The sequence below is a fragment of the Polyodon spathula genome, chromosome 1 (assembly GCF_017654505.1).
Source record: "Polyodon spathula isolate WHYD16114869_AA chromosome 1, ASM1765450v1, whole genome shotgun sequence".
NCBI classification, from domain to species: Eukaryota; Metazoa; Chordata; class Actinopteri; order Acipenseriformes; family Polyodontidae; genus Polyodon; species Polyodon spathula.
In genome coordinates this window covers 25,033,698-25,055,690 of record NC_054534.1, presented here as the reverse complement: position 1 = coordinate 25,055,690, position 21,993 = coordinate 25,033,698, and the positions used below count along the sequence as shown (strand labels likewise).

The following is a 21,993-nucleotide window of genomic DNA, read 5'->3' as shown; positions in this document are numbered from 1 at the left end:
GTCATGTTTATAACATACAGTGTGTGGGTGGTTAAGCACCTCTTGTAAAATCCCTGTTGTAGCATATGGAGTGTCATGTCAGTAGGCTGTAAAATGAACAACTCCAGCTGTTCGATTACCACAAATGGATTATCGGCTTCCCTTTTTTAATGGTAAAACAAAAAATGCCTAGATTGTAGAACAGCACTGTGGTACTGCACTTATACATGGACAGCAGCCTTTATAAGGAAATGGAAAGCTGTACCAGTTTTTTGCTATTATTTTCCATCACATTTAGCACAGCACTCTACACCAGCCAGACTAGTCTTCAAGCAATGAAACACAGCATTATCATATATATAATTTATATATAAATTAGAAAAAAAGAAATGCTTAACTGTGCACTGCAATGCTTAACCACAATGAGGTGCCGACCATATAAGACAATTGTACAATTGACAATTGTATATTAAAACAAAAGAAAGTCTGTTTGGGCTTACGCTCACTTCTCAGATAGATACACCAACCTTAGTTTGTAGATTGAAGTCACAGAGACTAATTGGTCACACACTCAAAAATAGGACAGGATTTACTGTAGTCTTCTAAAACTGCAGTCTTCTTCATGTTATTAGTTAAAAGATGTTTTTCTAAAATGAGCAAACAAACAAAAGAATGGTAGAACTATGCGTTTCAACACAACAGGTCTTCATCAGATTAACAGTGATTTCAGTTATAGCGCTAGTTACTTATATATGTTATGGACCGATGCCGAAATGCCAGGGCAGTTTGTGAAGTACCCACAGCCTCCCGGGCCGATGGCAAAGAAAGATTTCTAACAGATACAGTATACTACTAATAGAGAGTGAGAGAGTAAATTATCTCTCTTGCCTTTTAAGCAAAAGGTGCACTAGAGCCACCCATTGCCATGTGTATTTAAATTGATATAGAGGTTAGAGTAAAGTTTAAAAGCATGATGTGGTAGATTTGAACTCCTTTTTACATGGCTGAGCTTCCGTATCTTTGCCTGTTTTATGAGCTCTCATTCAAACGAAGCAACTCTGCACTGAGATCTGTATGCATTACTGCAATAAGAATACAATAAAACATTGCTGTATTTTATTCTGACCCCCAACCCCATATCTAATCCATGGTATAACCTATGGGTTGGTATTTTGTTGAGTTCCATTGCTCAAAATAACATAAACTTTGATGCTAATTCGGCATCTGTCCACCACAGCTGGGCACTTCGCAAACTACCCAATTTCTGCATCGGTCCATAACGCATACACATACCAATTCAATTATAATCAAGTCATTTAGCAATTTACAAACATCTCTAAATTGTACAATTTACATTAGTTCTCAACAATTGAGACATTCAGCTACTATTCTTTTTTTTGTTTGCTTGTGTTAGTAAAAACATGCTTTAATAAAATGAATAATTTTTATTTTTAAAAGACTACAGTAAATTCTGTTCTATTTTTAAGTGTGTGACCTTAACCAGGGTCTTTGGGATTATATATATATATATATATATATATATCTATATATATATCTATATATATATATATATATATATATATATATATATATATATATATATATATATATATATATATATATTAATTAACAAGTGTTTTCCTGAACAATATGTGTTCTCAAATGTTTAAATTAACCCAACCAATCTAAATTTGGTTTACCTGGGGATGTGGCAATAACAAACAAGAATTCAGATGAGTAGACATACTGTCTTCAGACTTGAGCAAAATTTGATGGATTAGTTAGTTAGTCTTGCCTCAGTGCACACTCAGAACCACAGTAAGGTGCAGGGTGAAAGCAGTGTTAGTAGTTTGCATGAAGATATTGTAAAGTGCTCAGGCAAAAGTATAGAAACCCACTTCCTGTGTCCAGTGCATATTGTTTGCTCATATTGCAATTTATAAAACCCTTTCTTCCTGTATCAATTAGTTCAAGGTTCATGGAACTGCAAGCGTGTAATATATTGTTAAGGTAAGTCGTGAAAAAAGATAGCAGTAAATATTAAGTGTATTATTATGCACTTTAAACAGCTGTTAAATAATTGTAATAATATTCATTGTAATTACTGTATTACAATTGTTTTACTGTATAGCAATAACCATGGAGAAACTTCATAATGTAAACCTTGTTTGACCGAATATCAGGAAATATATCAATAATTACTCAATTTATTTTCAAGTTGTTGAATCCAACTGTTAAATAGAAACATTGTATTCGACATACCTACCAACATTGAGTTTTCAAAATAAGAGAGCTTCTGTACAATCCCTCATATAGTGACATAAAAAAACCACAATCGTCTAATTTGATAATACCAGTGTTTTCTACTGTTTCAAGTATGGATTTTCTTTTCTGCTGTATATGTTTTACACTCTTGACTTCTGATCAGAGGAAAGCAGATTTCAGAAGCAGTGCACCATACAAAATAAAGCCCTTTAAGCACCAGCCTTTTTGTGCCAGAATCTAGTAACTGCTGAAAAAGTGTACACTTGACTCTTTCACACTAATTATAGACAGTTGTATTCATTTTTTAAAAATGTTATAATCTTTTTTGATTTATGTATAATTTTCTTAAATTTGTCAGTGTTGCATATCATTTGATGACAGCAAACTGGTAGACCTCCAACTCTATGGCTGTTTTGTACTGTGTGTTGTTTTAAGAGTTCCTTTTATTGGGGGGGGGGGGGGGGGGGGGGGGGGGGGGGGGGCACTGCTGGGTTTATTTTATGGAAACTTCTTTGTTTTGTATCCCAAGTCTGATGTAATTAATCTGCTGTAAGTTTATTATTCAGGCTTAGTTTTCAACAGGAGCCTGTACTTAAGTAGTAGACAGGGATAAGCTCTGAATCCAATCACACCATTGTCTGTTTGTATTCTTTATTTCTTTTTTTGTCTTGGTTAAATTGCATTGTGCTTTATTACAGACTGTATACAGCTGAGTGAGAACCTGCAGTGTATTTGCAGGAGGACTTCAGTTTCTTCACAGGAAGAGGGAACTTTATTCTAAACTTCCAGGTCCAAAGGACAGTTGCAGTCTAATGTGATGTTCTTTTATTGTCTTAAACAGATTAATCTGTCCTAGAATGTAGTGATTTATAGAAAAGATGAACTCCCAATAGAGGAGCAGCAGCAACTACATCAGAGAAAGCAGAGGTCAGAAGTGTGGGAGATTATGAAGAGCAGATTGTCCTCACAGTGGATTTCAGGGCTAGTGAGGAAGAAATTAAGATTAAAAAGAAGATATACAAACTTAAGATTTAAATGTGATGAAACATGGTTAACTCCAAAATATTATCATAGAGAAAATTCCTTATGGATGAATTCAGTTAGCCTTCTGTGTTAAGGTGTGACTGTTGTATTTTTTTGTTTGGTTTTGCTTGTTTTTCTTCATGCATAATAGTGCATGGTGTCAGACAAAAACTGGACAGTTTATACATTAATTTAGCTGCTGCCCCATGTCTTGTCACTTCACTTTTTTTTTTCTTTTTTTTTTTTTTTTTTTTTTTTTTTTACATTAGTCAAATGTTTACTGACGATATTAAATGAAATGTATGAATTGTTAACTTATCTGCTGCTCAGTTTGTAATGTGTGCGATCTGTCAGTAGGCTGTGTGCATCATTTGTATCAGAGTCTTAGACGGTATTAGTTTGTGTGGATGTGCTAGGAGTGGTTTGTGAGTCTACTTTTATTAAGTTGAATGTGGCGTATTCTGTGAGGAAGATTCTGTGCCAGATTTAAATATTAAAAACACTGTACAGTAGTTTTTTCCTTTTTTTTTTTTTTTTGTGCAGCACTACTGAGCTTAGCGCCTAATTAAATTTCCACAGTGGTTATAAACCTGCAGCTAATTCACTGGTGCACTTGCCGTTCATTAACAGCTGGTGAGACTGTAAATACAGTAGAGCTTTAAGCTGCTCAATTGTAGCTTGCTAGAAGACCAAAAGTAAAACCCTTGTTTTAATACTGAAGCACACTCGGAAAGCAAGCAATCGCCTTGCAGTGTTTACTGTTTATTGTGTCTCTGTACCTAAGCACTGTGGAATGTTTAATAATCAGAATTAAATATTACAATTTATAATATGTCATACTAAGGAGTAATATGTGCACTGATTGTATTGTTGCTTGTACCCAGCACTCCAGATAAACTGCTCACTGGTTGTTTTACACATTAAAAAAAAAAAAAAATGCTGCACAGTTGGGTTTGCATGTTATCAAGCTTCTTGTACTTTGTTGGTTCCTGGCATCTCAATTGTCAACTGTGAATTTATTGGAACTGGTAGCTAGTGAATGCGGGGACAGCTAATTGTAACCTGCCTGGGAATTTTCAGGTATGTGACCACTCACTTGCACTGCATGCTTGTGACTATTGAGTAAGTAACTGGATTATCGATCTTCTTGCTGATGTCTTAACCCATGTGTTGAACAGCTAACCTTATCTTATTGCTGGTGCCCTAAGCCACCCAGCCTCGTTTTCAGAATGTGTCTAATTGTTCCTACTAAAGAGAAGTGACACCTGCCAGAGAAGAAGTGATCCAAGTTTACATTATATAGTAAAGGTTTTTTTGAGCTACTGGCAGTTATAAATAATGTTAAAACATCCTTCTTTTTGTTCCCCAAAGAATAGGATATGCAGACTTGAAGGACCTCTCTGTACCTTGTGGAGATTTGTGCCTTAAAGAAAATGGGATTTGGAAGAGATCTTCAGCATTCCCACGATGCACTTTTGAAGCTGCAGGACTGGGAGTTAAAACTGCTGGAGACAGTAAAGAAGTTTATGACTTTGCGGGTTAAAAGTGACAAGGAATATTCATCTCTCCTTCAGAATATAAGTCAACAAGTAGACAAGCATGATAACTCCTCGCAAGTGGATTATGTCAGCAACGTTTCCAAGGTAATTATAACTTACACAGGATGGAAATAAGACTCTGATTGCATAGCAGTTTCACCATTTCCAGGTTTTAATAAGAGCTGAGTTTGCCGCAGTGTATAGGTAACACGCTCATGTGTGTCTTATTAAACTCATGGTAAAACCGCTATTTCCACCGCTGTTCTACAGTGGGAATAATGTGATTTCATAGGTTAGGGTCATTTTATATTTCAAAGTACTGAAGCTGCAGAACTAGAGCTGCAAAAACTATGTACTGACTCACTTATTTAAACTTCTGAGTAAGGTAATAGCTGTGACAAAATACTAGTCCAGGTTCCTGTTTTCAGTTTGACGGAAACCAACGAAAATCTTCCTGTGTTACATGATTTTTTTTTTAACTAGAACCACTGGCGGTCATTGTGGTGGTTACATAGTAAACAACCTCAATATTAAAATGAAAGAGAAACCTTTTTATTCAAGAACTTCATATCCAGCATCTGCACATCCAAAACACCTTTAAATGAACAATTAAATATAAGAGTTTATTTTCAAACTTACCACATATAAAGCACTAATTCAAAAAATGAAAAACTATAATAAAATAAATATTTCAGAGGAAACTAGTGTGTAAACAGGTATATGTACATACAAAACTGTACAAACGATAAAGAATGTAACACAAAAAAAGAAAATAGCTCAATTCCCATGATGTCACGTGAATGTGCTTTCAGGGAAACAGACTTCAAAGAAGCACCTAAGTAGCACAATCCACACAGATGTAACACTTCTCAACTTTTCTTGTGCATTTCCCACATCCTGCTCTTTCACATTGGTCACAGATATCAGAAGTTTTATTTTTTATTGCATTTAGCTACCGGCATTGTTTTCTCTTTCGTGTGTCATTTGATCCAGATTGAGCTGCATCTGACTGCTGCTTTGCAGTTTTCTGATGAAATCTGCCTGTGACAGCCGGCTCACCAAACAGACCCGCTTGGGTTCTTTTCCCTTCTCAAATCACAGACAACACACAAGATTGAAAGAAAAGGAGCGCTGATGCACAACTTCAATAACAAAAAAAAGCATAAAAACAAAAGACACCTATCTCCTTCGGAGCACTGGCTAAACATTCGTTGCAGGTTCCTGACTAGCTCGCAGGACGGATACGCTGTTTACCTGCCAAAAAAAAAACACACAAATAACAACACAAGTTTCACACGATACTTTTTCAAAACGACTGCTCACACACACAGTCGGGCTCCTCACTCAGCAGCAGCCCAGAACAGACTGGCTGCCTCTTTTAAATACCCTGCACCTGGCTCCAATTTACAATTAGCACCAGGTGCAGGGGATTATCTGAACAATAAAACAATTACAAACCCTTAGCCCATTCACCCAAAAGTGCATTTTCACATGGTTTTTTAAGCAGGGAGGATTTTAACCCCCTCCCTGCTATCTCACATACCCCCCCCCCCCCCCCCCCCCCCCCCCCCAAAGCACTGGCTTTTTCACCGATGGCTAATGACGTGCACGGGTCGACCAAATGTCCACTTCTTACTTTGTGTCTTTGTAGAAATCAACAGTCAACTGAGAAAGCTCTGTCTTTTTCTTGTCAACAGTCCTGATGGCAACTGACATATGAAGGGAGCTGAGAATAATTACATAATTTCTCAGCTTGCACTTGTAAACAGTTAGCGTAGCACAGTCAAATTGTACTGGGGTACAGCTGTAGTTGCAGGTTTTGCGCAGATGGTGGAAGCTCTTTTCTTGCTTTGTCCACTGCTTTGACCAGGCTCTTTTGCCAATTAGTGAAGTAAAAAAAAGTCAGTGGTAACCCTCCTCCCTTTTTCCTAAGTACAGTTCCACCAGCCTAAGTAGCACATGGTCACCCAATGTCTGACCAGCTGGGTGAGTTTCATCTTTGCCCAAGTAGGGGTAGGCATTCACCACGTATTTGGACTCAACATCTGCTGCCAGCCAAAACTTTCCAGATTTGTCAGTTCTGTTTGACGCATATTGTGTCCAGCGACACCGTGCTTTTGTTGGAAACAGCTGCTTGTCCACTGTAAGGTTCTCTCCCGGCTTGTAGCAGGCAATGCTGTTTTCAGTGAAGCCATTCTGAATTTCTGATGCCAGGGCAAATTTATCTGTCTGAAGGCAGATGCTGCTCGTTGCTCTCAAATGAAAATGCAAAAATCTCAAGATTTCTCAAATGATTCTGTGACATTGTCTCTGTATAAAAAAGGCGTTCCCATTGTGTAGACCAAAAACTCACCAGGTAAAGACTTTTGCCACCATATGCCCCGCGAACATATAGGGTTGCAATAAACGCTTCTAATTCCTCCAGTAACATTGCCTAGGAATTATCCTTTTGTATCCTATGTACCTCTGCTACAATACAGCGTTGAATGTGAGCATTCGCATGTCGATCAATAAACGAAAAGCACTGAGTGCTATCGATGTTGCATTTTGTGTATGGCGTGGGACCTGAGGTTACTGTCAAAACATTTTGTGCAGCCCGTCTTCCCACAGCGTCAGCACATGGGATTTATAATTTCCCAAATAGCGCCATCCTTCCCAGTCTCCTGAATGCCTGTTCGTGCTGGCGATGCAGCTGGAGTCGCTGTCCTTGGGACTGCTGTGGTTGAAGTGGTTGGCATGGCTGGAAGGCCGGCAGCTGCTGCAGGAGACGATACCGGCAAAGCGGCTAGCACTGGAGAGGATTCCCCAGGACTACTGCTAATGCCACAGCCTCTTCTATGCCTGGGAGCCATCTTTGTGGTCGTGGCACTTCAGTGGCACCTTCCTCGCTTTCACTGGTGGAACTGCCTGTTCCAGGATTAATCGCTATCGTGATCTCCTCACATTTCTTGCATCGGAATCATTTTCGGACAAAGCGGTAAGCATATCAATCGCTTCTTGAGTGGTCAAGCTTCGTCTTTGAGCCATTTTGAGTTTCAGCCTAGTCTCTGTCAGTGTACCTGTGAGAGTAAACTAGTAATACTATACAACAGCAGACTATATATGCTCACGTAGACAGCCAGACGCCAGCTCTCCAAGGAATTGATAGGATTACAATAAATCTTTGGATAACACATGTTTAGACTTCAAGAGCCATATTCTATTCAAACATGTACTGCTGTAAGCTCAGTGAGGGTAGAGATAACAGTATATATAAAAAAGTATAGTATATATAAAAAAAATAGAATATTGTAGGTTATATAATAAAAATATGTATTGTAAAAGGCGGTTCAAGGTGCTTATTTCCTTGATACTGCCTTTCAAAAGCCATTAGGGTATTTAATATATGTATTTAGGAAAAGTCATAAATGGACAACTGCATAACTTTCACACGTGCAGAGTAACTGAAATTTGAAAACCTCAAACTGTCAAAATGACTGCCGTGGCGGTTCTAGTGTTAAGAAGTACCAAATATCAAAGCAAGCAATAACTGTCATAAAGTTAATTAATTTTTTTGTCTTTAATTATCTTTGGATGGGAATACTGCACAGTATGCACACTTCTGTCATTTCACACTGACATTGTGAGGGGGATTCAATATAGTTTCTCAATTTGCTAATTTCAATTTATTTGTCAACTTTTTGAGAGAGCACTGATGTTCAGAAATGTCCTCTTATGTACGTTTGATTAAAGAGCACCACACCACCTTCACAGATCATTAAGTGGAAATGTACTGACTTACTAAACCAACCCACCCTGCTTCAGCACGGTACAGTAAAGTGTAAACTGTTTTTTCTTTGTTTATTTAGTCTTGGGCATATATGGTACACCAGACAGAACAACTAAGCAAGATAATGAAGTCACACGCTGAGGACCTTAACTCAGGACCTCTCCACAGGCTCACCATGATGATAAAGGACAAGCAGCAGGTGAAAAAGAGTTATCATAGCTTACATCAGCAAATCGAATCAGAGATGTGCAAGGTAAGCCATGTTACATAATACAAAAAAAGATATAGATGCAGTCCATTTTTATTAGCACGTCTGTGCCATCACATACATTAATTATTTTAAATATGTTACAATTGACAATGAATAGGTGTGGCAAAGTGCCCGCCCCTGTGTGTATTTTGTGTTGTATGTTGTGTGTTAATTTTGGTGTATAGTCATTGGTGCAGGGGATATAAACGGGTCTATGTAACACGAGTGTTTAAAATGTATATTTGTATTTAGGCACGAGGATTGCACAGCACTTCACGTGCAAGTAAAACGTAATAATATGTGAGCACAGGGAATTGCACTTTATTAATTCACGTGCAGTTGTACTGCGACTCCAATTGAATGATTGATTAGCAATCAAGTCTCAGTACAGCATAAAAGCTGCATGTTTTCACCCACTCGGGGTTGGGAGTTCGGTGATTGGAGACGGAGGTAATAAAAATAATAATAAGAAGAAGAAGAAGTAGCAGTAAAATATCTGCTCATCGTTTGTTTTAGTGTTAGTCCGTTTTTGTTTCAACTCTTGTTTTGGCAAATGTGCCGTGTCCTGTGTTTTTGTTTGTTACAACCTTTTTATTTACTGTTCTGTTCACTTATTAAACACTGAGCAAAACCATTCGCTCAGCTCCACCAAACTCTACCTCTCTCTGTTGTTTATTTCCTGGTTCCTGTTTCTGGTCTGACGTCCCCCACTCCAGCCGTCTTTGTGACAATAGAGTATAGGAATTGTTGAAGAATCTGATAGAACTACAAGGACCAGATCTTTTTTACTTCCCTGCTGGGGTTATAGTGGAGGCGTGTGTACCAATATGACAAAACTTATGATAATTAATTAGTTAGACTTGTTTGTTAATCAGGAAAAACTTTAGTGAAATATCATAGAGCATACATTAGTACCAACAATATAAATGAATAAAGAACCACTAACAGCAGCAAGCACTTTTGTTTATGTATCTGTAGGAAAATTCTAGCTTTGGAGGAATAATCATTGTGCATCATACAGTAATTTTAATTTTGAAAAAAATAGCCTATTTTAATTTTAACCTTTTTTTTTTTTTTTTTTTTTTTTTAGGTAACAAAAAACGAGCTGGAAAAATTAAAAGGCACTTACAGACAATTAACAAAAGATGCCAATTGTGCCAAAGAGAAGTATAAAGAAGCTATTATGAAAGGTAATGTATCACCATTTTTTTAATATATATATATATTATAATATATAGATATATATATATATTATATATATATATATATGTAAGAATTACACACACAAACCCCTGTGTGTTTGGGTGGAGTGTGCAGGAGAATATGACATGTTACTCTTATACGTACAGTTTTATATACAGTTTGTGGGGAAGCACAAATAAAGTTTTGGGGTGGGGGGGTGGGGAAAAATGTAAAACTCACGAATGAAGGCTCGTCTGTTTCAATACAGCACAAATCAGTAATTGACCAGACCATTAACTTTGCTTAAAAACCACCATTGGTAAACAATGTTGTTAATGCCAGGCACTGGATAAGGTCAGGTCTGTACAATTCATCTGGAACTTTTCCAAGGCAAATTGTAATTGTCCTCATTCCAAGTGCTATAGTTTTCAGACGGAAGCTTCTTTCAAAATGTTTGAATGTGTCGACCAAAAGCTTAATTTACAAAACTGCCAACTACAGCTCTGCTGCACATTTTTTAAACAAAATATTCATTTCAAATGTAGTAATATTTTGGCTTGTTTTTACCAGCTGTGGCTTTGGTTTGAAGGCTAGGTCTAGGTTCCAAGCTTCCTGTAACACTGTCAGGAGATTTTGCTTTTAGGAGGTATGTTCTTTATGCAGAATAGTAGTTGATTACAGGCTAACCCTTTGTGTTGCCTTTTGGTAACACTTTCTCTCAGTTCTGACATTCTGATTGGCTGAGGCCATTTTTAGAAGCATTCTTTAGAACCACAGAACCCAGTAGCTAGAAAGTTTTATGGTATGCAACCATATTACTAAGAACTAACTGTATTAAAAGCACCATTGACTTTTTCATTTCTGTTTGCTTCCAGAGCTATAGTACATTTGATTTAGTTTTTTTTTTTACCCCCCCCCCAAGTACAGTAGAAGCTGAAGCATGCCTATTTAGCTAGCTGAATGATGTCGAGTAAAGAGATGTTTTTCGTTGCGGGGGAGCTTGTGTCTTTAAAGCTAGCACTTCCTTTGGTCAATGTAAACAAGGTGAAGTGGACAGTTAGATCTGTTTATTATAGGTGGCTAAAAATATGATAAATGTAGACAAATTAATTATGATTCAGTGTAAATTTGAACATGACACAGTGGAGCACTGCAGCTATAGTATGACCTGCATTCCTTCATAATCCAGAGGTTTTACAGGTTCTGTTTTGATTTTTTTGGGGATTTTTTTAAAAAGGCATTTTACTGGAAATCTCCTGTCATTGAACTATATCAGGATATCATTTCACATACCTAACAAACAAAATGACGTCAGCACTAGACATTGCCAGTAATTAGCCTGCCGACTTATTAGTTTGAAAATGGGAGAACAGAGGGAATAGTTTTAAATGGCATAGAAATATACAGTTGACACATTACAAACAAACTGCTAAAGGGGATGACAATGACATACCAAGGGCAGGGGGGAATAGCCGAGAGAACAGGGAATATAGTTTTGTTTTTAACCAATAAAGAACAGCATATTCTGTTGTGCCTTCATTTAACACAGTGGTTGTATCACAGTCAGTGTCTGTGATTTGGTGTGATCTAGAGAGCACTGTCATGCTTGCTGTAAAGCTCCAGGAGGTGATGGAAATCAAGGCCATCCAACCATGGCCACAGACTGAGTTGAGCAGATGGCACAAGGCATACGAATGGGTGGTTTTCTTGATTTTGTAACTTGGAAAAGTTCCATATTTGATGTAGCAGATGAGAGAATTGTGGTCTAAGATCTTCAGGATGCCTTTTGGTATAAACATAATGTCCTTGGGAAGGGCTTCTTGGTTACATACAGTTAGATTATGTCTGTCAGATTCACATTATGATCTCCACGTAGTGTAATATTCTCTCACATTATAAAACACTGAAGGTTTTTTTTTTCCAAGTTATTAGTAGTATTTATTACTAGTACATGGTTAAATTATGCTGGAAAAAGTTTGACAATTATGGTCCTATAATTTAGACATAGAGAGTTCTATCAAAATGAAATCGTCTCAGTCAAATTTAAGTTATGCTAAAAAAAACACCACTCCTAAAGCTATCACTTTGCTAGGTAGGTATGTACATTGTACCCCTATGTACCCCTGTTGTTACTTGTCACGAACACTAACCAACACAGCAAAGTTTCAGTTACTATTTTCAGGTTGCTGTATTTAAGGTAACATTTTCAGTTTAAAAAAAATAAATAAATTGTTTTTAATATAGAATAAACAAAACATAATGGTTCTGCGTGGGTAACACAAAAATCTAATTATTTCCTCATTAGAACCATCACATGTCCTTAATCCCCCCCCAAATAAGTAACATCATGTGTCTGTTACTCTTAATTAAGCAGATGAACTTCTAAACACTCAAGGTAAGTTTAATTTGCTTGATTGTGACCAGCTAATGTTGTTTTTAAAAGGGGGGGGGTGGGGGGAAGAGTCATACAGTGCCTATAGAAAGTCTACACCCCCTTGAACTTTTTTTCACATTTTGTTGGGTCAGTGCCTCAGCGTTTCATGCATTTTTTTTCCACTTATCTACACACCATACTCCACACTGTTAAGGGGAAAAAAGTTTATATTGAGAAAGATTATATACTAAAAATACAAAACTGAAAGATCATAATTGGATAAGTCTCCACCCCCTGAGTTAATAAGCACCTTTGACAGCAGTGAGTCTGTTTGGAAAGGTCTCTACCAACTTTGTACACCTAGATTTGGCAATATTTGACCATTCTTCTTTACAAAACTGTTCAAGCTCTGTCAAGTTCCTTGGGGAGCGTTGATGGACAGCAATCTTCAAGTCATGCCTCAAATTTTTGATTGGATTTAGGTCGGGGCTCTGACTGGGCCACTCAAGGACATTTACCTTTTTGTTCCTTAGTCACTCCAGTGTAGCTTTGGCTGTGTGCTTTGGGTCATTGTCATGCTGAAAGACGAACTTCCATCCCAATTTCAGCTTTCTTGCAGAGGGCAGCAGGTTTTCCTCAAGGACTTCTCTGTACTTTGCTCCATTTATTTTCCCTTCTGTTCTGACAAATGCCCCAGTCCCTGCTGATGAGAAACATCCCCATAACATGATGCTGCCACCACCATGCTTCACAGTAGGGATGGTGTTCTTTGGGTGATGCGTTGTGTTGGGTTTGCGCCAAACATAACTCTTTGCATTTAGGCCAAAAAGTTCAATTTTAGTTTCGTCAGACCACAAAACTTTTTGCCACATGGCTACAGAATCTCCTGAGTTGTTGTGTGTTTTTTTTTTTTTTTTTTTTTTTTTTTTTTTTTTTTTGCATACTTCAAATGGGATTTCAAGGTGGGCTTTCTTGAATAATGGATTTCCTTCTTGCCACCGTACCATACAGGCCAGATTTGTGGAGTGCTTGGTATACTGTTGTCACATGCACACTATGTCCAGTCTTGGCCATAAAAGCCTGTAGCTCTTGTAAAGTTGCCATTGGCCTCTTGGTAGCCTCTCTGATCAGTCTCTTTCTTGCTTGGTCTTCCAATTTGGAGGGAAGGCCTGATCTAGGCAGGGTCTTGGTGGTGCCGTACACCTTCCACTTCTTAATAATCGTCTTGACCGTACTCCAAGGGATATTCAAGGCCTTAGATATTTTTTTTATACCCATCCCCTGATCTGTGCCTTTCAACAATGTTGTCCCGGAGTTCTTTTGAAAGCGTATTGGTGCTCGTGGTTGAGTCTTTGCTTTGAAGTGCACTAACCGGCAGAGGGAACCTACAATAACTGCTGAAACCCTAACCATAATCCTGAAATCATGTGAATCACTACAATTTAACACAGGTGGAGGCCATTTAACTTGGTGTGTGATTTTGAAGGCGATTGGTTATACCTGAGCTTAGGATTGCTGTTACAAGGGGGTGGACTCTTATCCAACCAAGCTAATTCACTTTTTTTATTTTTAATTTAATTTTCTACAAATTTCTAGAATTTTTTTTTTTTCACTTGGAAGTTCTGGGGTAGGCTGTGTAGATAAATGAAAAAAAAAAATGCATTTTAATTCCAGGCTATAAGGCAACAAAAGGTGAAAATTTTGAAAGGGGTGTAGACTTTCTATAGGCACTGTATATGATTGTTGCATGTCTGTTACATATATAAATAGCCTTTTAGTTAGTAGTAGTACAAACATTGTAAATTGTCTTTCTGCATGCAGAACCTTTACTGTGAGGGATGTAAAATGTTGTTTAAGACCAAGTCTTATTCTGGCATGTGTCATGCTTGTTTAAGTAAAGGCCTATCACTAAAAATGATTGAACTTCAGCAGAGTAACAATAATTAAAAACCGTACTATACAGTGCAATCAATTTTTGACAAATGATGTTGCATAGTAAAAAACAAACAATCTGCAATACCATAAATGCACGCTTTGGTTCATATAAAAACATTTCATTGTGCAGCAGTGTTAGTTTATTAAATGTTTTATGTTAACTTAAATGCACAAAACCAAATTTCAATAAGGTATTCATTGATTTGTGTTGTAGTTGTTGCTCTTTATCTTTACCATGGCTGGATTTACTAATTCAATTTCTGGCTGATGTTCATGCATCACTACGGCTAAAACAGGATTGAAATGTTTGTTGAAAGTGGACATCCTGTTTATACGCTTAATAAGGACAATTGGAGCCTTGAGTGCAAGTATGTGTTATCTACAACTTTCAAAGTCTCGTGAGTTATTGTAGGCATAGAACACAAGTTTAATGTGTTGGTATTATTTACAGTACACATTGCTGAGTCACAGCAAGAATCTGCTATTGTATATCCTGTCGGAAACTAACTTTATTTTTCAAGAAATGAGACTTTTTGCCAATGGCTTTAATTGTGATTATTGCATGGCTTGCTTGTGTATAATTGATGCTTTTCTCCCAAGTTGAAAAACTTTGTAAGAAGCCTTTGGGTCATTCCATGGAAATATAACATTTGTTCCATTACTATAGCTATTCTGTCTATTGTGATTTAACGCACGCTTGTCTTTTGAAATACTAACTGGATGAACACATCAGTTTATATGTATGAATGTATTTTATCAATTAAAGCTTAGATATTTTATAAATGATGACTAGATAATGCTGAAAGAAACCCCATTTAGAGTCTGGGCTAGAGAAGGAAGGTTTTGTTTAATATGAAACATGTACTATGTACCTACATGTAGTCATGGGGATCTCTCAAGCAGAGACAGACACATTTGGAGTTGGTTGTGATGTGGACTGATGCCCACTGGGGACCACTAAACACATTTCTCTGGAGACATAAGCAGGATTTGTACGCTGCAGCACCACCTAGCTTCAGTCAGATTATTTTATGAAGAATGGATAGTCCCATCACAGTGATTCTCATTCAAGTGCAGTAATAAACAGATGGCATTGTCTGATTAACCATAGTACACATTCTTAAATCCTGGGAAAAGTAGGTCATGCCAACTCAATCATATGACCAAATAAGCTGACTGTTGTTTTGGCAAGGACTGTGTAAACATCAGGGTTATGGAAGACTGTATCCTGAAAAAATACTTTATGCTGCAGAAGATCTGTACTACTGCCAGCAAAAGAAAACAACTCTTACAGCCAAGCAAAAGTAATCATAGTGAACTAACATGTGAGTCAGTGGAATTTAGTAACCCCAGTGGCCTTAAGACACAAGAGCAAGACATGTCAGAAAAGTCTCACGTGCCTTCTCATGCTCCAGCAGCCTGGGAAATTTAAATGTTAGAACTTTTAAATGCTTTTCATTTTGCAACTATTCATATCCTTTTTTTATTTATTTTCCCCAAAACAAAGCTAATGGTTTCCATTCTAGTTGCAATAACTTCTAGAGAACTCTGAAAAAAGAGCAGTGTTATGATGAGATGGGAATCGGAAAAGATTATAGTCTTTGGGGAATTTAATATGCAGTGCACTGAGCCCATGTCCATGCTGTATTATGTGTAGTGTGGAAAGCATACATATAACAACTAAGTTTAGGAAATGTAAGGAAGAAATTCAGTTGGGCAAATATAGGTGTCCAGTATTACTGCATTAAAAACAAAAAAACACAATGATTTTCTTTTTTTTTTTTTTTTTTTTTTTTTTTTTTTTAGCATTATTCAAATAAGTCTTGTTGATTCATATCCTTTTAAACTCTTTACTTTCACAGGCAAGGAATCTGAAAAGGCTAGAGACCGGTATGACAAAGCAACAATGAAACTCCACAATCTCCATAACCAATATGTGCTAGCAGTGAAGGGGGCCCAGCTGCACCAGGAGCATTATTACGACACTATTCTTCCTCAGCTACTGGACTCCTTGCAGAAGATGCAGGAAGAAATGATTAGAGCACTGTAAGATCAAAATGTCTCTCTTGTTTTATATGTAAGATATACACAATTGCATGTCTGTGTCTGTTTACAGTAAGTATGCATGGGTTTGCCATCCACTGCCGTACAAAATGTTCGGTTTATTTTCACACATTGCATAGGTGTCTCATGTCTTTGTTTGTGTTTTGAAGATTCCACTGTTACCAAAGTATATTAATTAAATTACTATAAACAAATAACGAAATGAATAGTGAGGATAACAGCTTCAGGGCAGAAGTGCAGACTTATTCCTGTTCCATTTTTGCAGGAACATAAGAAATCTGTAGTTTACAGTGTGTTTTTAGTAGCGTTAATGTCATATATATATATAATTTTTTTGCATGTTTACACTATTTTACAATACATGCAAATAAAAGCAAACTTGGTGTAAATCACCATTCAGTCTTCCCACTTTCTATTTGTGTAATCTTTGTCACTCAACAATTTGTATCAATACTCCCAAAGAGGCTTTATATTCTGTTCCCCAAGGTATATAGTGGATAAGTCATTACTGTAGCCAGAGAACTGCTTATCAAATTACAAGGCTTGCTTAGTATATATTTTTTGCATGTTTGAGGGACTGGAGACATTGTTTTACATATCCTGATGTTGGGTGTAGATGGCAATCTGTTTTTTCTGATCCTGATGGCTCTAATTTCTTAGAAAATGCATGGCAGGGGATGTATGCCAGTAACACAATCGTATCTGAAAGCTTTCGCTACCATCTTAAACTGCATTATAGAGACCACTTTGCAGAATTTGTATAACTTCAGTACGCAAGCATGAGTTTGTCTCTCTGTTTAGTAAAACTCTTCAGGTCATATTTTCAAAGTGTTCTCCGGTCTTTAATTAACTTGTATTGTTTTTGTAAAGATGAAAAATCAACAGTAATGTATAAGACTGAGAAACAGACAACCAGAAAGTGCTTTAAATACCTCCAGTTATGTTACTTTGATGTTTTATACTTGTTTCGTAAAGCCAATAGGTTTTTGTCTCTTCAAAAAATAGAAGTTGATTAAAGAGGAAATGCTCTGAAAATATCCCTTCTTAGCTTAATAAACAGTATTGTTATTTGTTTATGAACAAAATGTTTTATAGTGAAAGTGAAGGAGCCAATATAAGTCAAATTGTACGACTGTCACACTGCATTTAAGTCATAAAAGCAGACTTTTAAAAGGGCATGCGTTAAAGCTTTGTCAGTGTGGCCTGTATTCTGTCATCTTGTTTACATATCAAGGACATCAGTGTTTTATAGGACTACACAGGTAACTCATAGCTACAGTATTTCTGATTTAAGGTAACATTAATAGACCCCTTGAGTCTGTTTTAAAATATTGATGGGTTTCAGCAGGCCCAGGTCACCTGCTCATCCCCTCATGAGTTTTTGAAAATGAAACAATTCAACTTATAAACTGTTCTTATACTAGGTTTCGCTTATAATCCAATTACTAATTGATGTATTTCCTTATTGTATCAGTCACTGACTATTACAAAGTTCCTTGTCACAGAGAGGGACAGTTCTGCTTTTGTATTGGGAGGTTTAATTTAATGGCCCTGTCTTGTCTCACCACAGGAATGGAAAATGAAACAATAAATCACTAACATGCATTGTAATATTCTTTTTACATCAGATCCTTTTATATTTTCAAATAACCAGGGGAGAGCAGCAGCACAATTAAAGCATACATGCAGCTACATATTCAGACTGCTGCCAGTCATTTTATTAGCATATATTTTGTTTTCAGTTTGAAAATGTCACTGTTCCCCTTTTTTAACATGCAACAAATGTCTAGTAGCAGTCAGATATGTTCACACAAGTTTCTTATAAAAAAAAAAAAAAAAGGGGGGTTTAGGAATTGCTGCTGGATCTTAAGAATGTGACTTAAGAATTCTTATCATTATATGAATATGTTGTAAAATTTAAATTATTTACAGTACACAATTATGTATACTGGTCATAATTAAGAATTTAGACCATTGAAATACACATTACTTTGTGATTAAGGACTGAGTATGGTGTTGTCCAGTGGTTAAAGTCCAGGGCTTGTAACCAGAAGGTCACTGGTTCAAATCCTACTGCTGACACTGACTGACTCACCTTGTGACCCTGAGCAAGTCATTTATCCTCCTTGTGCTCCATCCTGCAGAAGAGATGTTAAGTCAATGTCTTATTACAAAGATGCGCAACCAAACTTTTATCATGGGCCGCATATCCAGAAAACAGTTTTAACCTCATGTGTATAGAGGCTGCACATCACTAAAAAAATCTGAGTTTAATCCTTAGCTGCAATATATATATAAAGCATTAATATCATACTGTTATACCATATGCTCACGCATTGCGCAATAATACAAAGCATATTTAATATCTGCTTGCTGAAGCGTTTTTTATTTAACAGACAAGTTCTTCAGTTGTAGCAGCCAGCAATGTAGCGAAAGTGACAGGGCAGTGACATCACTTCCCTAGCAACAAGCCTGCTATGTTGGGAATAGATTATTTCAATGCAGCAGGTTTGTGCATTGAAGAAAGGAGAGGAAGACTCATAAAATTAGTTGGAGACGAACTGATGAGAAGCAATTACCCTCCACAGTATGAATTAAAATGGTGTGCTGCTTTTTATGCGAACAATTAGAAAAAGCAAGTAAAAGTTTTAAAAAAAAATAGATATATTCATAAGCAAAATGGAATTAATACATTGTCGGACAGCAGTCAGACAATAAACTTTCCGCATGCGACCCACGGGCCTCAGGTTTCGTGTCCCTGTCCGATTGTAAGTTAATCTGCGCATAATGCACAGTTCACAGCCTACCTCTGTAAAATGCTTTGTGATGATGGGCCGCTATGAAAGGCGCTATATAAAAAGAGACATTTTTTATTATTATTATACAGTGTGTAAATGTACAGCAGAGGGCAGTCAAGAGGTTTGTAAAAGCAGAAATTATGGTTCTAGTGCTAATTCCTATTATTGGACTATACCTTTTATTTTATTTTATTTCTTTCAGGAAAGGAATTTTGGAAGAATACAGCCAGATCACCAGTTTTGTAACAGATGAAATAGTTAAGCTTCATGCAGACATACACACCTCTCTAGAGCAGATTGACCCCTCTTCAGAGTATGACAGTTTTATTGAAGTTCACAGGTGAGTTACTTCACTTAAATAATGAAATATTATTAACAGCCACAAAGGATTTGTATTACTATAACACTATAATGGATTGAAACATATACACCTGTAGGAGACTTGGTTGTGTACCATAAATTATGTGATTATTGAGTGTGTAGCACTGATGAGAGCAGCACTTTCCATTGCCAGTGAGTTAAGATTTAATAAATGGCTTTCTGCTCTTTTTAACTTGTTCTGATAGTTTTGATCATTTTTGGCAGGCAGAGTATGCATTTGCACAGTTTTACTAATGCTTCTTGCCTCTTGCGCTTTACATACCTTTTGTCAAACTGCTTTAAGAGACTATGTTGATAAGCACAGCCGTGCAACTTAGTTGAGAATGACATGCCTAAAGATGTACAAATACTAATATGTATGTTCTAAAATAAAATAACTAAGAAGTTTATTTACAGTCAGTATTTTTGGTCCGATTCAAGAAAAAAAGCCTATAGTTTGTATACATAGCAAACACTTAATTTTTTTTTTTTTTTTTTTTTTTATAAACAGATCACCCAAAGTTAAGGAACCAAGAGTAGAATTTGATGTTTCTCTGTTGGAAGAGGCCGAAAACCTTCAAGCAAATGAGATCTTGTGGAACAATTTAACAGCGGATAGTTTACAAGCAATGTAAGTTTGCAATATTAAGTTAACATTACATATCAACTGCAAACGCTTCTACTAGTTTTCAGAACCATTGTGCTGTACTTCATTTTTCCAAGTAGCCCGTAGGTATTGGCAGACCTGTGTCTTGGGGTGTGTCCTGCTTAGCTGTCTGTTATCTAAGTCTGCAATTGTGTGCCCAGTGATGCATGTTGGTAATGCATACTGTACTGTCATTATTCTGTACAAGCTTTTCAAATCTGAGGTTGTCAGAAATAGTTGTAGATACAGCAATTTTTTTAAAATCCAAAACACAGTTTTATAGCAAGTGTGTGAGAATAATGGCAAATCAACAAATGCAGAACAAATTAAATGTCATAGCAGTGATTATTTAAAATGTACACATTTTTTTAGTTTGTAGTTTGTTCTTGACACTTAAACTAAAACTAAGAAGATTTCATAAACTGTGATAATCGTGGAGGAACAGGTGTTTGACAAAATAAATGAAAATACCTGTGAGACTTTGTTTTATTCAAATTGGACCCCGTGATGTACATTTTATATCTCTCTGTTTCAAGTCATGATGGGGATTACAACAGGTCTATCGGAGCTGAGTTGGCAGGTAAAAGAGAGAAAAAAAAATCCCTGTACAAATTGGAGGTGGTAGCCATCAGAACAATTTAAAAATCATAGTCATGTTGAATCATGCTTCCCATGGTGGCGCCTAATATCTGTGTACCAGAGGCATGCACAGGAATTCAATTTTAGCTTTTTGTGCATAGGAATTCGATGTTCATGAATTAAAAACAGCATCTTATAGTATGTAGAGAATGCTGCATTTAAAAAAGGCACTACGTTGTCTTTTTGGGGAAGCTCAGTCCAGGCTGATGCAGTTGTTTCCTTATGCAAAACATCAAATTTGTTATTGTTCTTCAAAATAATACAAAAAAAAGCTGTAATACTAGCAGCATTTTGAAAACATTTGCTCCGTGGTCCTGAACACAGTTAAGGGTATATACAGTGTAGGCAAAATAAAATCTAAAAGGTAATACCTAGTCTACACATACACTAGTCAAAGCAACAGTTATTATAATTGGTAAATATTTTAATAATTGAAATGTGTTTGTAGGGTTTTTTTTTCTATTATGGAATACGTAGCCTATGCAAAATGCTTGAATGACCAGGTTTCTGGATAGGAACATGGAGAGAGATGATAACCGAACACTGTGCTTCTGATCTCAAGTCACAACCAGAGTGGTCTTGGTATTTTGATGTACTACATACAGTTACTGTTGCAGTAGGTATTTTGCAGAATTAAAAAATGACTTTTTAATGGTGCCTAAAAATAAAACCTGTCAAACTAATAAGCCATTGAGTTCATTCATTATTTGCATCCCGGATTTCACCTATTGCGAGCAAGAGCTTGTGTTGCAATGGTTGTCATTGGGATTCACGTCCACAGCACACACTGCTGCATGTGAAACCAGGCAGAATGTAGCCGCAGCTACTATTTGTAAAAATTAGCTTGGGGGAACTCTTGAGTGCTGTTGCCTGACCAGAGAGAACGAAGAAACTAATTCTGGGACTGCAGCCAAAGATGTAAACCGTGCCACCAAGCCAGGATAGCTCGGAGCTGCCCAAAGCAGATCATAATTCCGATAAAGTACTGAATGTTATTTCAGATAATCTGGGAACATATGATAATCTGGGAAGACATGATACTGGATCTTTAAGGTATGTCATCTGGGACACACTTACAAATCTGTCAGCTAGAGTGGTGAGCATTGCATGTAAAACTGCTATTGGAACTTCCGCAAAGTTCAAGCACTGCGATTACTGACCCCCAGTTTGC

At 36.8% G+C, this 21,993-nt stretch overlaps 1 protein-coding gene across 3 annotated transcripts in view; it reads left to right on the top strand.

Moving 5' to 3' along the window:
• LOC121315963 (tyrosine-protein kinase Fer-like) overlaps window positions 1-21,993 on the top strand; it is a 103,347-nt gene that overhangs the window by 7,128 nt on the left and 74,226 nt on the right. The window contains exons 2-8 of one of the 3 annotated variants that reach the window (XM_041250614.1): window positions 4,644-4,910; window positions 8,654-8,827; window positions 9,915-10,014; window positions 12,381-12,401; window positions 16,178-16,361; window positions 19,380-19,517; window positions 20,049-20,168. In XM_041250614.1, the coding sequence (XP_041106548.1) occupies window positions 4,701-4,910; window positions 8,654-8,827; window positions 9,915-10,014; window positions 12,381-12,401; window positions 16,178-16,361; window positions 19,380-19,517; window positions 20,049-20,168 (947 nt within the window). In that variant the 5' untranslated portion in view covers window positions 4,644-4,700. Of the gene's footprint in view, window positions 1-4,638; window positions 4,911-8,653; window positions 8,828-9,914; window positions 10,015-12,380; window positions 12,402-16,177; window positions 16,362-19,379; window positions 19,518-20,048; window positions 20,169-21,993 lie in introns of all 3 variants that reach the window. The other 2 variants (XM_041250606.1, XM_041250624.1) reach the window with 2 other exon arrangements.